The 17,772-nt window shown below is 38.2% G+C and overlaps 1 protein-coding gene across 4 annotated transcripts in view; it reads left to right on the top strand.

The window, feature by feature from the left end:
* Nucleotides 1-17,772, top strand: part of NUP98 (nucleoporin 98 and 96 precursor) — a 106,020-nt gene that overhangs the window by 78,650 nt on the left and 9,598 nt on the right. For all 4 annotated transcript variants that reach the window (XM_036747858.1, XM_036747861.1, XM_036747860.1 and 1 more), the window contains 4 exons: nt 1,959-2,228; nt 14,492-14,649; nt 15,865-16,008; nt 16,679-16,818. In XM_036747858.1, the coding sequence (XP_036603753.1) occupies nt 1,959-2,228; nt 14,492-14,649; nt 15,865-16,008; nt 16,679-16,818 (712 nt within the window). The remainder of the gene's footprint in view (nt 1-1,958; nt 2,229-14,491; nt 14,650-15,864; nt 16,009-16,678; nt 16,819-17,772) is intronic.

The raw sequence follows: 17,772 nt of genomic DNA on the forward strand, positions 1-17,772 counted from the left end.
GCATTCTAGTCCACACAAAGGCACACAGGTGAGAAATGGAGTTTGTACAAGGAACAGAGACGATTGCTTGTTTGGCTGGACCATGAAGTACAGGGGTGAGGAGTGATGTATAATAAGGCTGGAAAGATAGTTTGGGTCAGGGTTGTGAAGGGCTTTAAAAATCAAACAGGAATTTTATATTTTATCCTAGTAGAAATGGGAGCCATCTGGTATTTGTTGTGGAGGGGAAGAAGGAAAAGTATTTAAACTATTGAACTAGTCCAGGAGAAAAGGTAATAAGGGCATGAATTAATATGGTTCTATATGAATAAAGAGTTATATGCAAGAGATATTATTATGGAAGTAGAGATGGTAAGATTAAATAACTGATAGGATGTATGCAGTGAGCGATGTGTGTTTCTGTGAGTCTTCTACATAGAAATCATAGTTAAACCTAGGGGAGGGGGAGCTGATATGCTCACCAAGTGAGAATGTACAGAGAGAATGGGGCCAGGAGAGAGCTTTGGAAAACACCCACAGTTGTTATGCTATGGATGATTGATTACCTAGTAAAGAAGCCTATGAAAAGGCAGTCAGAAGGGTAGTAGGTGTTTTCATGGGAATTTGAACCTAGTTATTCTAATAATGCACAATCTGGTGTTCTAACAAAAGCCTAGATCTTATGACCTGAAAATGTAATGCTCTTGTACCTGTGTCTCATAAGGTGTTATGAAAAAACAAGACTACATTTCTAGAAATGCTCTTCCCCTCTCAAAAAGAGTAGCTTTCTAGTAAAAAGAGGGCTGGCCTCTGAGGCTTCACCTGCAAAGAATCTGTGCTCATAGAGTATTTAAATTAGGAGGGACCTCAGAAGTCATCTAGTATAATCTCCAGCCCCACATAGTGTTATCCTTTATACATTACCACTGACATTACGTCTGACTTAACAATTCTTTTAATGATGTGGGGTATGCTAGGTTGTGAACCTTTTAATTCCTTCCTTTGCCTTTTTTTTTTTGATAGTATATCTGTTCTTAAAGGCTGAGTTCAATTGCAGTTTTCTCTGACACTGGTAGATCTCTTCCCTTCCTAGACTACCGTAAGGTGTTTTGTCTTTATATTATGCCTTTTGGCACTTGATTACATTATCTCTTGTATTGCCTTAATTATTTAAGGGCAGTTCTAGAAATATAGTAGACATTTCTTCACAATACATGCAAGTGCTGTGGGTAATGATTTGCATAGTCCTTTGCAAAACATCTTTACATATATTATTTTTAATTGACTTAGAAGAGTTTTTGTGGTTCCTGTCCTCAGAGAGTTTATTTTCTAAATTCAGAAACTAAATTTAAGCGTCTATTGTGTGTAGGCCCTTTTGTTCAACAATGGGGAAAACCTGAGGATAAATAGTCTCCCTACCTTCGTTGAGCTTAGAGTCCCTAATGAAGACATTTGACATAAATGAAAAAAAAAGATCATTGAAAGTAAAATTTTCATTGACCTTTATAAAATAAGGGGCTTGGACTAGAAAACATTATCTTCCAGCTGGACAGAGGCAGAAAAGATTTTAAAATGAAGCAGGAACATGTAAATGTAGATACTACCACCACCACTACCACACATATTATATTAGCAAATTCCCTGAATTGGGAGAATTTGTAGGGATCAGCGAAACTCTAATGAAACGTACTGTGAAGATAATTAGAGCATGGAAAAAAAGTGTGAAGTGTAGACCCTACAGAATATTCTTGGGATATGCAGTAATTATAGCCTAGGATTCAAAACAGTGATCTGAAGTTAAGAATAGTTTCTTCAGTGAGGAAGCAGGAGCTTATGTGTTTTGGTGGAAGCAACCATAGCAACCACAGTGGTGGTCTCTGCCCTAGTTTATTTTAGGCAAGCCAGTCCTGCTTGCCCCCCTGTTCTTCCCAGGCCTAGTACACATTTCTCCACTTAAACTTTTGCTGCCTTTCCATTAGCTGTAGTAAAGCACTGGAGTCTTACATGGACACTGTGTGAAGCCATCTGGGGTCACCTGAAGGAGCTAGAGGATCAGCTGGATGAGCCCAGTGAGTATGTGCAGAGCCTGGAGCGCCGAAGGGCTTTCTCCCGTTGGCTGTCACAGACAGCAGCTGATCGCATTGAGGAAGAAGTAGCCCTGTCCCGACAAGACAATCCCGTGGAGGCAGTCTTCAGCTACCTCACAGGCAAGAGGATCAGTGAGGCCTGCCGCCTGGCCCAGCAGTCAGGTAAGAGACCCAGAGTCCAGCTCAACAATTAAGGACTCTATCATTCATCTTGCCACATACTTACGTAGTATCCTGTTTGTTTTCTAATTGTTTCTTGTGATCTCCCTCTGTTCTCTGTTCATCTCTCTGATCCTCCCTACTGAGTCTTGAAGGTTCTAGAAGGTAGTATTTATCACCCCGTAGTTAATACAATGCCTCAGATATTTATTGAATGTAATTGTTACGCAGGTATCTCAGAAAGCCCTTCCTGAAGAAGGATGTACACTATCTGATAGCACTTACATGATAGTAAAAAGAAGACTGGTCTCTGAGGCTTCATCTGCAAAAAAATCAGGGCTTAACATATGTCAGCTACATGATCCTCTTAGAATGGAATGGTAAAGTGAAAATAGAAAGAATCCACTTAACACCTGTGAAGAGATATTACAAACTGAAAACATACAAGAATGTCATAGCCCAAATTCTGAATATCCAAATCAAAGAGACAAACCACAAGTAGCTTCAGGTACCAGAAATCCACAGTCAAGATGACATAAAACCATTCTGCAGAATATGATAGAGAAAATCATGGCATATATTCCAAAAAGCACATTTAGCTTGCCATACTAGGTATAACCTTATTGGAAATGAGAATTTTCCAGTCTTCCTGGTGAAAAGACCAGAACTGAGGAGAAATTTTGAAATGCAAATACAGGAGTTGAGATAAATATTTTTCAGTAATTGGAGGAGGCTAAACTATGGTGAAGAGCTTGTGTTCTAGTAGGCAGACAAAATAGAATCCCTTAAGGATGCTTCTGTTTTCAAGGGACAAAGTAACACACAATTATGGGGAGTAGGTTTTGTTTTGTTCCGCGTTTGTTTGGTTTTTTTGGTTTGTTTTAAGAAAGGAAAAGAGTACAGTAGGGAAGAAATGAGGAATAACATTGAAAGACCTATTTTGAATAGATGGGGTACTGGGAGGAATTGGAAAACGAAATGAGAGATATGGAAGAAAGAATCAGAAAGGTAATTAAGAGCCTGGCACAAGAGTTAAACCTTACTCAAGCACTCCTTGAAAATTAAAAATACAGAAATTAATGATTTGCATAAGACAATGAATGGTATTAAAGTCAAAAGGTGGAGGTGGGGGGAAATAGAAGATATATCAAAAAGCAACTGACCTATAAAATAGATCAAGGGATAGGGGCAGCTAGGTGACACAGTGAGTAGAGCACTGGCCCTGGAGTCAGGACGACCAGCGTTCAAATCCAGGCTCAGACGCTTAACACATTTGGGCAAGTCACTTGACCCCAATTGCCTTGCCTTCCCCCCTCCAAAAAAAACCAAAACAGATCAAGGGAAGATAATTTAAGAGTTGCTGGACTACCTGGTAATCATGATTTTAAAACAAAGATCCTAGATATCATATTTCAAGAAATCATAGAAGAAAAGTGTTCAGATTTCTTTAGATAGTAAAGTGAAAATAGAATGTAACAGTTACCTCCTCCAAAGAAACCCTCAATTCAAAACTCTCGGGAACATTCTAGCTAAAATCCAGAGCCTCCAGGTCAAAAACAAACACACGGACAGCCTGAAAGAAAGAATTCAAGTCCCAAGGAGCCGCTCAGGATCACACAAAATATAACCGCTAACACTATGAACTATTTACATTCTAATATGAGGAGATGATACATGTGTTGTCTCAGGACATTGTCATTGTCCAGTGGATCATAGAAGCCTAAGAGTGGTTTTGTTGATCTTAAAAGAGGGAAAGAAATGAAGGGGCAACAGAATAAACTGGAAGGGGGGTTATCTCATATAATCTCTTCTAGTACAGTAGAAAACTACAAACAAAGAGGAAGGGATGGGAGAGGAGTGGATGTCCGTTAACATCTCTATCTCAGGTTGGTCACGGGGGAAAGAATACCCACAAACACAGTTAGTTGCAGAATTGCATTTCATTCATCAAGGAAACAAAGGAAGGAGGACTGAACCAAGGCAAAAAGATCTCAAACCTACACAGAACATCCCATCCTTGTATAAGGGAGTAGGAACAGGTGCCAACTGATAGCTCTGTTGCTCCCTACCATTGACCAGCTCACAGATCCAGAATGATCTGAGGAGTTAGTTCCTGCCTAGCGACAGCAGTTCAGAATGAGGATCATTCATGGGCCTTCCATTGTATACTAAGTGAGAAGCAAGTATAGAATCAAATGATAGCTCCATGGCTCTGACCCCAAGAAAGGAACAGAGTTTCAAATCTAACTCCAGACTGGTAAGGAGGAATAAGAAGCAGAGTTTATTAAGGGTTGGATTGATTAGTCCTAAACAAAACAAATACTAACTATGCTTATATCTAAGTGTGATGGAATACCATTGTTCTCTAAGACATGACGAAGGTGATGATTTCATAGAAACCTGAGAACACTTGTATGCACTGATGCAAAATGAAGTGAGGAGAACCAGGAGAACACTTTATACCATAACAACAATATTGTAAAGACAAATAGCTTGGAGGTAGTTAGATCAATTCAATGACAAATCATGATTCCAAAAGATTCAAGATGGAGCATGCTACCTACCTCCTGATAGAAAGCCGAAGTCCTCAGTTTTGTTTGACTATCCATACAAGAGTTTTGTTTTTCTTTTTAAAAGGAGTAGGTAAAGGTAAGAGGGGAAGAACGGAATTTTCATTAATTAAAAAAATTTAACAAAAAATTAAGATCTCTGGCAATTGATAAATAAGCATCTAAAGGAATTTGTATATTTCTCAGTTATCTAGTCACCTTTACAAAAATTGAACATGTGCTAGGGCATTTTTTTTTTAAAAACCTCATAAACACAAAAAAGCAGAATTATTAAACATAACCTTTTATTGACCACAGTAATAAAAATTATCAAAATAAAGGGATTTTGAAGAAAAGATTAAAGCTTAAATGACAGCTAATTATTTAGTCTTAATTGGTGGGTCAAAGAACCAATCATAAAATTAATAGATAATTTCATCAAAGAAAATGAGTCAACATAACAGATCTTTTGGGATGGAGCAACACCAATACTTATGGGAAATTTTTATGTCTACACTTTCATTGGCAAAAGAAAGAACAGATTGAGAAATTGAGAGCACAACTTAAAAAAACTAGAAAAGCAACATAAAAGGCCAACTAAACAAAAATAAAAATTTTGAAAATCAGAGCAGATAAAGTTGAAAACAAAATAAAATATTGAAATGATGAAAATTGAGAATGCTTCCCTCTCCTACCACAAGAGCCCTAATAAAATAGGTCAGCTATTTGCTAAATTGGTCAAAAGGAAAACCAAGTGGTTAGTATAAAAAAATGAGAAGGGAAAATTCAAAATAAAGAGGAAATAATTAAAACCCACTTTTGCCCAACTATATACCAACAAAACTGAAAGCCTTTAAAATAATAGTTTTTTAATGATGTCTTATATTTTTTCTATCACCTAGATTTCCCCTTGTATATTTCCCCTTTTCCTGCCTAGAGAGCTGTCCTTTATGAAGTATTTTTCTTTCAATTCATAAAAACATTTATTTATTTATCTATTCATCTATTCATTTATTTGTTTATTCATTCATTCATTTGTTATTTATTTATTTATGGTTTTCGGGATTCGCTTTTATAAGATTTTGAGTTTTAAATTTTCTCCCCCTCATTCCCCTTCCCTCTCCCCAAGAGAGTATGCAACCTGATATGGGCCATACATGTACAGTCATATTAAATACATTTGCACATTGGTCATGTTGTAAAGAAGAATTAGAACCAAAGGGAAAAACCACAAGGAAGAAGAAATTAAAAAGAGAGAGAGAAAATAATATGTTCCCATCTGCATTCAGACTCCACAGTTCTTTCTGGGTGTGGACAGCATTTTCCATCATGAGTCCTTTGGAGTTGTCTTGGATCCTTGCATTGCTGAGAATAGCTAAGTCTATCAAAGTTAGTCATCACACATTGTGGGTGTTACTATGTCCAGTTTTCTGGTTCTGCCCACTTCACTCAGCCTGAGTTCTTGCAAGTCTTTCCAGGTTTTTCTGAAGTCTCTGTGCTCATCATTTCTTATGGAACAATAGTGTTCCATTACATTCATATACCACAGCTTGTTCATCCATTCCCCAATTGATAGGCATCTGGCTCAATTTCCAGTTCTTGGCCACCACAAAATATTTTTGTACATGTGGTTCCTTTTTGCATTTTTATGATCTCTTTGGGATACAGTCCTAGAAGTGGTATTGCTGTATCAAAGGGTATGCAGTTTTATAGCTCTTTGCACATAGTTCCAAAATTGCTCTCCAGAATGGTTGGGCCAATTTGCAACTCCATCAACAATGCATTAATGCCCCAATTTTCCCACTGTTTTGTTATGTTCGGCAATCTGATAGGTGTGATATGGTACCTCAGAGTTGTTTTCCTTTGTATTTCTCTAATCAATAGTGATATAGAGCATTTTTTCATATGACTATAGATAGCTTTCATTTCTTCTTCTGAAAACTGCCTGTTCATATCCTTTGGCCATTTATCAATTGGGGAATGACTTGTATTCTTATAATCAGTTTGACTCAGTTCTCTCTATATTTCAGAAATGAGGCCTTTATCAGAAACACTAGCTGTAAAAAATTTTTTCCCAGCTTTCTGCTTCCCTTCTAATCTTGGTTGCTTTGGCTTTGTGCAAAAGTTAAAATTTAATGTGATGACAATTATCCATTTTTCATTTTATAATGTTCTCTATCTCTGTTGTTTGGTCATAAATTCTTCTGTTCTGGGGCAGCTAGGTGGCACAGTGAGTAGAGCACCGGCCCTGGAGTCAGGAGGACCTGAGTTCAAATTCAGCCTCAGACACTTGACACGTTTACTAGCTGTGTGACCTTGGGCAAGTCACTTAACCCCAATTGCCCTGCCATCCCCCCTCCAAAAAAAATTCTTCTTTTCTTCATAGATCTGACAGGTAAACTAATTCTTGCTCTCCTAATTTTTTTTAAACATTTGCAAAACCTTTTCAATGCCTTGTATCCTTTGATCTTCACAATAACCTTGTGAGATAGATGCTGCAACATATTATTTCTATTTTAAAGATAAGGAAACACGTTTACTACCTGTGTGACCTTGGGCAAGTCACTTAACCCCAATTGCCCTGCCATCCCCCCTCCAAAAAAAAATTCTTCTTTTCTTCATAGATCTGACAGGTAAACAATGCTAAGCAAAAGGTTCTATCCCAAATGGACACTGTTTTCCTAGTCTAGTACAACTTAAATGATGAATCATCTTCTACGACTCTGGGTAGTAACAGTCCATAGCTCCTTCCTTCTCTATTTCCTTTCTTTATTCTTAATGTTATTGCAGAAGGTACCAGAGAATGCTATTTTCATGGCCTCTTATGGGAAGTCAACAGCCAGTCTTCTCCTCAGTACTCCTAGAAAGTCAGATTGGGAGCAGCTGAAAAAGTCTCATTGCAGTGGTTCATTTCTTCCCCCTCAACAGCCCCTTTGGTCTGACACACAAACTTCTCAGCAGGGAAATGAATGCAGAGCTGGCAGCAGCTGTTTCCCCAGCAATTCTGGCAGGGACTTTTCATGCTTCTCTTGATTCTTGTGTTTGAAAGTCAGATTTTCTATTCAGCTCTGGTCTTTTCATTGGGAAAGCTTAAAAGTCCTCTATTTTATTCAAAGTCCATATTTTGTTTTGGAGCATGGTACTCAGTTTTGCTGGGGAGGTGATTCTTGGTTTTAATCCTAGCTCCATTGACCTCCAGAATACCATATTCCAAGCCCTTCCATCCCTTAATGTGCAAGCTGCTAGATCTTGTGTTATCCTGATTGTGTTTCCACAATTCTCAAATTGTTTCTTTCTGGCTGCTTGCAGTATTTTCTCCTTGATCTGGGAGCTCTGGAATTTGGCAACAATATTTCTAGGAGTTTTCTTTTTGGGATCTTTGTCAGGAGGCGATCGGTGGATTCCTTCAATTTCTATTTTACCCTCTGGCTCTAGAACATCAGGGCAGTTCTCCTTGATAATTTCTTGAAAGATGACATCTAGGCTCTTTTTTTGATCTTGGCTGTCAGGTAGTCCAATAATTTTCAGATTGTCTCTCCTGGATCTATTTTCCAGGTCAGTGGTTTTTCCAATGAGATATTTCACATTGTCTTCCACTTTTTCATTCCTTGGTTCTGTTTATAATATCTTGATTTCTCATAAAGTCGCTATGTTCCACTTGCTCCAATCCAATTTTTAAGGTAGTATTTTCTTCAGTGGTCTTTTGGACCTCCTTTTCCATTTGGCTAATTATGCCTTATCAAGGCATTCTTCTCCTCATTGGCTTTTTGGAGCTCTTTTGCCATTTGAGTTAGTCTATTTTTGAAGGTGCTATTTTCTTCAGTATTTTTTTGGGTCTCCTTTAGCCAGTCATTGACTTGTTTTTCGTGGTTTTCTCGCATCTTTCTCATTTCTCTTCCCAATTTTTCCTCTACTTCTCTAACTTGCTTTTCCAAATCCTTTTTGAGCTCTTCCATGGCCTGAGACCAGTTTATGTTTTTCTTGGAGGCTTTTGATGTAGGCTCTTTGACTTTGTTGACTTCTTCTGGCTGTATGTTTTGGTCTTCTTTGTCAACAAAGAAAGATTCCAAAGTCTGAGACTGAATCTGAGTCTGTTTTCACTGCCTGGCCATGTTCCCAGCCAACTTACTTGACCCTTGAGTTTTTTGTAGGGGTATGACTGCTTGTAGAGTATAGAGTACTTTGTCCCAAGCTTGAGGGGCTGTGCTGTTGTTTTCAGAACTACACAGCAAGCTCTGCCACACCAGCGCTACTCTTCTCCCAAGAACCGCCAACCCAGACCAGACTCAGATCTAAGCTGGCTCTGCACTCCCACTCAGATCTGCCACTTAACTCCTCCCACCAGGTTGGCCTGGGGCCAGAAACAACTGCAGCTGTCATTCTGTAGCTGCACCACTTCTGCTGCCCCTGGGGTGGTGGCCGAACCATGAACTCCTTTCACTCTGTCCTAGCAGCTTTTTCCACCAGCCTTCTCTGTTGTCTTTGGTGTTTGTGGGTTGAGAAGTCTGATAACTGCCACAGCTCACTGATTCAGGGCGCTAGGGCCTGTTCCACCCAGCTCCTGGTCTGGTTGGTCCATGTGGCCCACGCTGAGTTCTGCTCCACTCCGCTCCCCAGCCCCATTCGATAGACCTTACCCAGCAACCATCCAGGCTGTCCTGGGCTGGAGCCCTGCCTCCCTCTGCTATTTTGTCAGTTCTGCAGTTCTAGAATTTGTTCAGAGCCATTTTTATAGGTGTTTGGAGGGACCTGGGTGGGAGCTCACGCAAGTCCCTGCTTTCCAGCCACCATCTTGGCTCCGTCTCCCCTTGCTCTCCTAATTTGTTTATAGTATCACCCTTTATGTCTAAATTGTGTACCCATTTTGACTTTATCTTGGTATACGGCATAAGATGTTAGTCAATGCCTAGTTCCTGCCATACTAATTTTCCAGTTTTCCTAGCAGTTTTTGTCAAATAGTGAGTTACCCAAAAGCTGGAGTCTTTGGGCTTATCAAACAGTATATTACTATAGCCATTGAGTGTCTAGAGTATCTTGTGTACCTACCTCATTCCACTGATCCACCACTGTTTCTTAGCTAGCACCAAGTAGTTTTGATCATTGCTGCTTTATAATAAAATTTTAGATCTGGTACAGCTAGGCCACCTTCCTTGATGTTTCTTTTTCTTTTTCTTTCTTTTTTTTTTAATAACAGGTTTTTTTTTTTAAATTTTTAGTTTACCACACTCTGTTCTACATAATTTTGAGTTCCAGATTTTCTCCCCCCCTCCCTCCCCAAGATGGCATGGAATCCAATATATCTTCCATGTATAACTTCACATTGAACTAATTTATACGCTAGTCAAATTGTGGAGAAAAATTATGACCAATGGAATAAATCATGAGAAAGAAGAAACAGAAGCAAAAAAACCCCCAAAAACAAAAGAGAGGAAAAAAAAGGCGAGCATAAAGTGTGCCTCAATCTGCATTCATACTTTATAGTTCTTTCTCTGGGTGTAGATAGTATTCTCCATCATGAGTTCTTTGGAGTTGTCTTTGCACCTTGTGTTGCTGAGAAGAGCAAAGTCTATTAGGGTTAGTCCTCAAAGAGTCGATATGTCTGTGGTTGTCTTTAATGTTCTCCTGGCTCTGCTCTGCTCACTCTGCATTTTATCGTGTAGGTTTTTCCAGGTTGTTAGGAAGTCCGTATCATCCCCATTTCTTATAACACAATAGTATTCCATTACCTTCACATACCACAGCTTATTCAACCATTCCCCAATTGATGGGCATCCCCTTGATTTCCAATTCTTAGCTACTACAAAAAGAGCCACTATAAATATTTCTGTACATATGGGTCTTTTTCCCACTTGTGTGATCTCTTTGGGATACAACCCTAGAAGTGGTATTGCTGAGTCAAAGGGTATGAACATTTTTATAGCCCTTTGGGCATAGTTCCAAATTGCTCTCCAGAATGGCTGGATCAGTTTACAACTCCACCAGCAATGTAACAGTGTTCCAATTTTCCCACATCCTCTCCAGCATTTATCATTTTCCTGTTTTGTCATTTTTACCAATCTGACAGGAGAGATGTGGTATGTAAGAGTTGTTTTGATTTGCATTTCTCTAATCAGTAGTGATTTAGAGCATTTTTTCATGTGCCTATAGATATCTTTAATTTCTTCCTCTGAAAACTGCCTGTTCATATCCTTTGACTGTTTCTCAATTGGGGAATGACTTGTATTCCTATATATTTGGCTCAGTTCCCTGCATATTTTAGAAATGAACCCTTTATCAGAGGCACTGGTTGTAAAGATTTTTTCCCAATTTTCTGCTTCTCTCCTAATCTTTGTTACATTGACTTTTTTTGTACGAAAACATTTCAATTTAACATAATCAAAATAATCCATTTTGCATTTTGTAATGCTGTCTATCTCTTGTTGTGTCATGAATTCTTTTCTTTTCCATAAATCTGATAGGTAAACTATTCCTTGCTTTCCCAAATTGCTTATAGTATCAGCCTTTATTCCCTAAATCAGGAGCCCATTTTGACTTTATTTTGGTATATGGTGTAAGATATTGGTCTATGCCTAGTTTCTGCCCTACCGTTTTCCAATTTTCCCAGCAGTTTTTGTGAAATACTGAGTTCTTAGCCCAGAAGCTGGCCTCTTTGGGTTTATCAAAGAGTATACGTTTCTTTTCATTAGCTGCAAATATTTTCTTAAGGGAGCAGATGGGGTGGGGGGGGGATGAGCACATCAAAGAACATCTGTCATTATTATGCAATATTCCATACCTATGGATACCTCCTACCCTCATCACTCCTTTGCAGAAGAGCTGGGGTTGGGGAGGAGGAGGTGTCCTTTCATATCTCTTTTGGGGTCAAGCTTATTCCTTATACTTTCAAAACATTCATTTTTAGTTGCAAAGCTGACAAGTCAGGTGAACAGATTTTTACAAAAAATATAAAATTCCTAGATTAACAGAACAAAAAATAATTTTCCAATCTCTGAAAAAGAAATTGAATTTGCCACAAAGGAATTCCAAGAAGGAGGGGGAAAGCCAGAATCAGATGCATTTGCAAAATAAATTCTGTCAAACATCCAAAGAGTCATTAATTTACATTAAATTGTTTTCAAAAATAAGGAAAAAAGGAATCCTAGCAAACTACTTAAATGAGACAAATATGGACCAAGGAGAGACAAAGCAGAGAAAGAAAACCATAGACCTTATCTTTAATGAATCTTTACTGTCTTTAATGAACATCAAAGACAGAAACGTATTAAAGAAATTATATACTATGACCAAGTTGGATTTTTTATGAGGAATCCATGGTTGTTTCAATATTGTTGTTTCTATATATTAAATCTAACAAAAATCAGATGATTATATCAATAGGTATAGAAAAGGGTTGATTACATACAATTCAAAAGGTATTTGCACAGACACATCTTTCTCTGATAAAGTTCTAATATCAAAGATATGTACATACATATATATGGAATATTTTCAAATTTATAAGAACAAGAGTCATTCCCTAATAGATAAAATGTTCAGGAGATATCAACAAGCAGTTTTCAAGAAGGAAGAAATCCAGGCCAACAACAGCAATATGAAAATATCCCAAATTAGTAATAATTCAAGAAAGTCAAAGTAAAACAATTGCAGTTCTACCTTAAACAAAGATTAACAAAGATGACTGAAATAGGAAAATAACAATTGTTACAGTGGCTTTAGGATAGGCATGTAAATGAGCTGCTAGTAGGACTATAAATTGATCTAAACATTCTAGAAAGCAATTTGGAACTATACCCAAAAAAATCATTAAGCTGTGTGTGCCTTTTCATCCAGCCATATATTACCATTGCTAAGCAAAGAAATCAAAGAAAGAGGTCTTTTCTGGACCCATGTGCAAAAATAGTATTTATAGCATTAATTTTTATTGCAGCAAAGAATTTGGAACAAAATGGGTGGCTATTCATTGAGGAATGGCTGAATAAATGATGGTATATGAATGTAATGTAATATTTTTGTCTTATAAGGAGTGACAAAAATGACAGGTTCAGAAAAACCTATGAGGAATCTATATCTGAAATGAGTCAGAGTGAAGTGAGCTGAACCAGGAGAACAATTGATAGAGTAACTAAATTATAAAGGAAAACAACTGCGAAAGATGTGAAAACTGTGATTGATGCAGTGGCTCTAGAGAACTGACATTTAATTATACTTCCTACCTCGTGGAGGAAAGATAGAAATGTTGAATGAGACTTAGACAGGCAAGCTGCATAGTGTTAGAACTGTCATAAAATTAATAATCTGTTTTTTTCAAAACCAAGCTATGCATAATGTTAGATTCACAATGCCATATCTAGCCCTTTTTTATTTTGTTCTTTGTGTAAGGAATATTTGTTAATGTTACCAAGTTAATAATAATAATTGAAATAATTTTTAAAAGTCATAGATTATAAAGCAAATATGCCAGGACTAGTTGTTATTCAGCCTAATCTCAGGCACCATCTGTGTGGCTTCTGCTTCAGAGAATAAGAATCTGACCAGACTGTCATCAGAATGAATTATCAGTGATCGAATTATAGTCACAAAACAGCAAAGTGTGATACAGGCTTTTTGAGAATGATTATGGGAAATAAGAAAACCTTTTCCTTAAAGTCCTTTTAAACAGGAATATTCATAAACCAGAATCTTCATGTATGTGACGCTTCCATGTTGAAAAATGATTACTGCCTGTATGAAAATGATCACTGTCTTATAAAGACGGTTTCCCACAGTACAGACAACTGTCCTCTGAGTAATACCTTCCGTTTTGAAATAGAGTATCTATCATCAGGCTAACTGATTTCCTATTTGTATTCCAGTTTACAGAACTCTTAAGATTTTGCCTGAATGTAATAGTAGATAATGAAGGATACAAATTCTTCAATAGCCAGCCCTAATATAGATAACACTTTAAGATTTGCAGAGCACTTTACAAATACGTCATTTTATCCTTACAGCAGTACTGGGAGGAGAGTGCTATTAATTAGTATTCTCATTTTGTGGAATTGCACATGGATACAGAAGTTAAGTAACTTGCCCAGAGTCATACCTAGTGAGTGTCTGAAGCTGGCTTTGAACTCAGTTCTTCTTAACTCCAGGTCCAGCACTCTATGCACTGTACCACCTATCTACCCATATTTATTTTGTTCATGAATTCTTTCTTAGTTTGAGATTAAATCATAGCAGTACAGATTTAGAGCTGGAAAGGACTTGAGAGACCATCTAGTCCAACTCCCTGGTTTTGCAGTTGGGAAAATGGAGAGCTAGAGAGGTTAAGTAATTTGCTCAACATTATGGTATTTGAGCCCTAGTCTTTCATGTCCAAATCCAGCAGCCTTTCCACTGTGAGACCCTTATATACCTGTCCTGATTGCACCATAGAAAAGTGAGGAGAACTGAGTCTTTGCTTAGGAAATTTCCCTTAAATGTTAAAGAAAAGGACAAGAATACTAAAGAGAATAGACCGTATAGTGCAGGAGAAATGACACTAACCCTGGGCTAGTTAGTTTCCTTCTGTCTGAAATAGGAATAATAAAAAGAGTACTACATATGTAGCAGGACTGTTGCAATAAAATGATTTGTAAACTTTTAAGAGCTAGAGGGATGTTAGGTTTCGTGTTGTTCCACGTCTTACTGATTCTCTGAGATGGACTTGTGGCACCAATAATTGGGTTTTTCTTCTAGGTGATCACCGACTTGCTCTTCTTCTGTCCCAGCTTGGGGGCAGCCAGCCAGTCCGGGAGCTGCTCACCATGCAGCTGGTAGACTGGCATGGGCTCCAGGCAGACTGCTTCATCCAGGAGGATCGACTACGCATTTTTACTCTCTTGGCTGGAAAACCAGTATGTCCTATGTCCTTTTCTCCCATTTTTCAGATTGTTTTCAGACTTCTGTATTTGAGTTCGGTATTAGCCAGAAGTTTTGACCACAGGAGTCCTTATTTCTAAAATGACTTTCCAGTGTTGAACACTTTGCACTTACAAATGTTTGTCGAGCAGTCAGAAAACAAGTTGAGAGATTGGTGACCTTTCAGAGATCATATCCACATGCTTAAAGTACCTGGGGCTGATCGTCCCAGAAGGTCTTCACCATGTCTTCATTCTTTTGGATCTTTAAAGACTACATTTTAAAATGCCTTTTTAGTTTAATGAAATTCAGCACCTTTTTTTCTAATCATATGTAGTAATACCTGGCAGGGGTTAGCCGATAGCCTATGGAGAGTAAGAATGGAAAGCAAGACGCAGTCTAGAGTACCTGGGAGGTCATCAGCAATGATGGAAAGGGTACAGTGGTGGGGGGTGAGGGTAAATAGAGAGCCTCAGAGACAAACTTGTGAAGTACTTTCTCTGACTGTATCAACTCAGACATATTATACCACTTTTAGCATGCATAGCATGATTACTAACACATGTCCTAGATCCTTATTTCATCTTTCTGCCTCCTCATCCTAAAATAATGCAGAAGGACAAAATTTCTTACCTGTTTAACATCACCATGGGCATTTAAATTCCTTCATAACCTGGCTTCAACCTTCTTACAGGTTATTCCCCTACACATTTTCTTTGGTCCAGCTAAATTGGCTTTCTGTGGCAATCCACCTCCTGTCTTTGTGTCTTTTCATATACTATCTCCTATGTTTGGAATGCTTTCCTTTCTTACCTTCACTGTTTAGAATACTCAACTTCCTCCAAAATTCAATTCAGGTTCTACTTAGTGAGGCCTTCTAACTCTTTTCCACTGTCTACCCCTCCTCCTGCACAAAAAAGAAAAGTGCCTTATGTATATTTTTTATATGTGTACATTTTAAATTCTCTGATTAATGTAAGTTCCTTGAAGGCAAGGGCTATTTATTTTTGTCTTTGTGGCACACCGTCTGAAACAAAGTCAGAGCTTAATATCCTTGTTGGTTGGCTGATTACACATCACAAAACCCTTTGTAAATCTTTTCAGCTGATAGTGTGGTAGACCCTGGTGGAGACAAAGTGAAAAACCAGCAGTTAAAAATTAATGTAAGGTCATGTACAAGCTCTACCATTCATGTTTGTTGCCCCTTGCAGGTATGGCAACTCTCAGAACAGAAGAGTATCAATGTCTGTTCTCAGCTGGATTGGAAGCGCTCAATTGCTGTCCATTTCTGGTACCTCCTTCCTCCTACTGCTTCCATTTCCCAGGCTCTCAGCATGTATGAGGAAGCATTCCAGGTAATGAGTGTCAGAAAAAAGCAGAAAAAAGACTCAGGAGTTAGGGTGGGGAAGTATGAAGGATGATCTCATTCATGTAGCCCAGGCCTTCACCTCTAGATAAGTTGGGCTGAAACCCTTCCAGAAAAATACTTGTCTTACCTTTATTGAAATGTCCGTATTGTTCTATATTGATGTTATTTTGTCAGAATTTCTCAAGTCTGGCTTCATTTATTAACGTTCCTTAGTGACATCCAGATCTGGGGCACTGTCGTGGGAGGGGGCACCAGAAATTCGTATTTGTTTTACTTATCTTTATCTTGATCATTATTCTAAGGCTGTGTTAAGTTACGATAATATTTTTGCAAACTTGAATGTTGTAGTTTCTTGATTAGTCCCTTGTCACACCTCTGCTCTTGGTGTGAGCTGTGTTCAATTGTCTTGCCTTCCTCACTCCAAAAAAAAAAAGAAGGAAAGATGAGGGCAACGTATATCTGTTCTAGGTCATTAAAGCTAGGATACCCATTTTGGAGAGCATGGCTATAACATAACCTTCTGAAATCTTAAGAATATGTTTTAGCCTTTTATATTCCTGTCCTGCCTTTCCCTGAAAAAACTGAAATGGGGCTAGCTTATGGCCAAAGAATGGATGAAAGCAGTTGTCCACAATCTTAATATCCTCTCTCTGCAGAACACCTCTGAAAGTGAAAAATATGCTTGTTGTCCCTTGCCTTCATATCTTGAAGACTCTGGCTGTGTATTGGAAGATGATGATACAAGGAGACCTCTTAGAGATGTGTGCTTTCACCTCCTCAAGCTCTACAGTGACAGGTATGATTTGTTTTGCCCTGGAGGGTCGTTCCCCTCCCCTCCCCAGCTTTGCTGCTGCTGTTTGCCTCATCTGAATAGTCTTTAGCTATTGAGAGCTCAGGAAAGCTATAATTAAGTTATAGTAGTAGCTGACATTTATGTGGTGATTTCATATACGTTAGGTGATTTGATATCCAAACAGCCTTGTGTTGGGGCAGCAAGAAGACTACCAGGACATAATAGGGGACCTGGTTTCAAATCACTATTTTGCTACTTAACCTGAGTGATTTTGGGCAAGACCTCTTCTGTGGGCTTCAGTTTGCTAATCTATAAAAATGAGGTGATTTATTAAGTATCTGTGAGGCTTTTTTCAGCTCTATATACTATGAATAGTTTCACAGTTGTCTTCAAGTATTTGAAGAATTGATGTGGAAGGATTAAATTTGTTTTGCTTGACCCCAAAGGGGTAGGACCAGGATCAATGAAAGGAGGATGGTGGAATGCAAATTTCATCTCATTGTAATGCAGAACTTCCTAACTATTAGGGTAATGAGCTCCATCACCCTCTAAGGTCACTTACTTTACTTTTTGAGGTATCTTTAAGCACAGGGAAAAGTGGAATCCAACAAATGACCCCTTGACCCAGAGTTATTACTACTCCATCTGTGCCCTAAAACAAAGAAAGAGGAAATGCATTCATATGTAAAAACAGTATAGCATCTCTTCTAGTAGTGAAGGGGGTACCCATCATTTGAGGAGTGACTGAACAAATTATGATAGATGACTGTTATTGTTCCATAAGAAGTAATAAAAGGAAAGTTCGTGTTAACCTTGGGAAGTTTTGTATGAACTGATGTAAAGTGAGCAGAACTGGAAGAATAATTATGTATAAATATAGACAACATACATATGCAATAACATTATAACAACAAACTACAGATAGTTTTGCTATAATGCAACATACATACATTCCCT

This window comes from Trichosurus vulpecula, chromosome 2 (genome assembly GCF_011100635.1).
Source record: "Trichosurus vulpecula isolate mTriVul1 chromosome 2, mTriVul1.pri, whole genome shotgun sequence".
Taxonomy (NCBI): Eukaryota; Metazoa; Chordata; class Mammalia; order Diprotodontia; family Phalangeridae; genus Trichosurus; species Trichosurus vulpecula.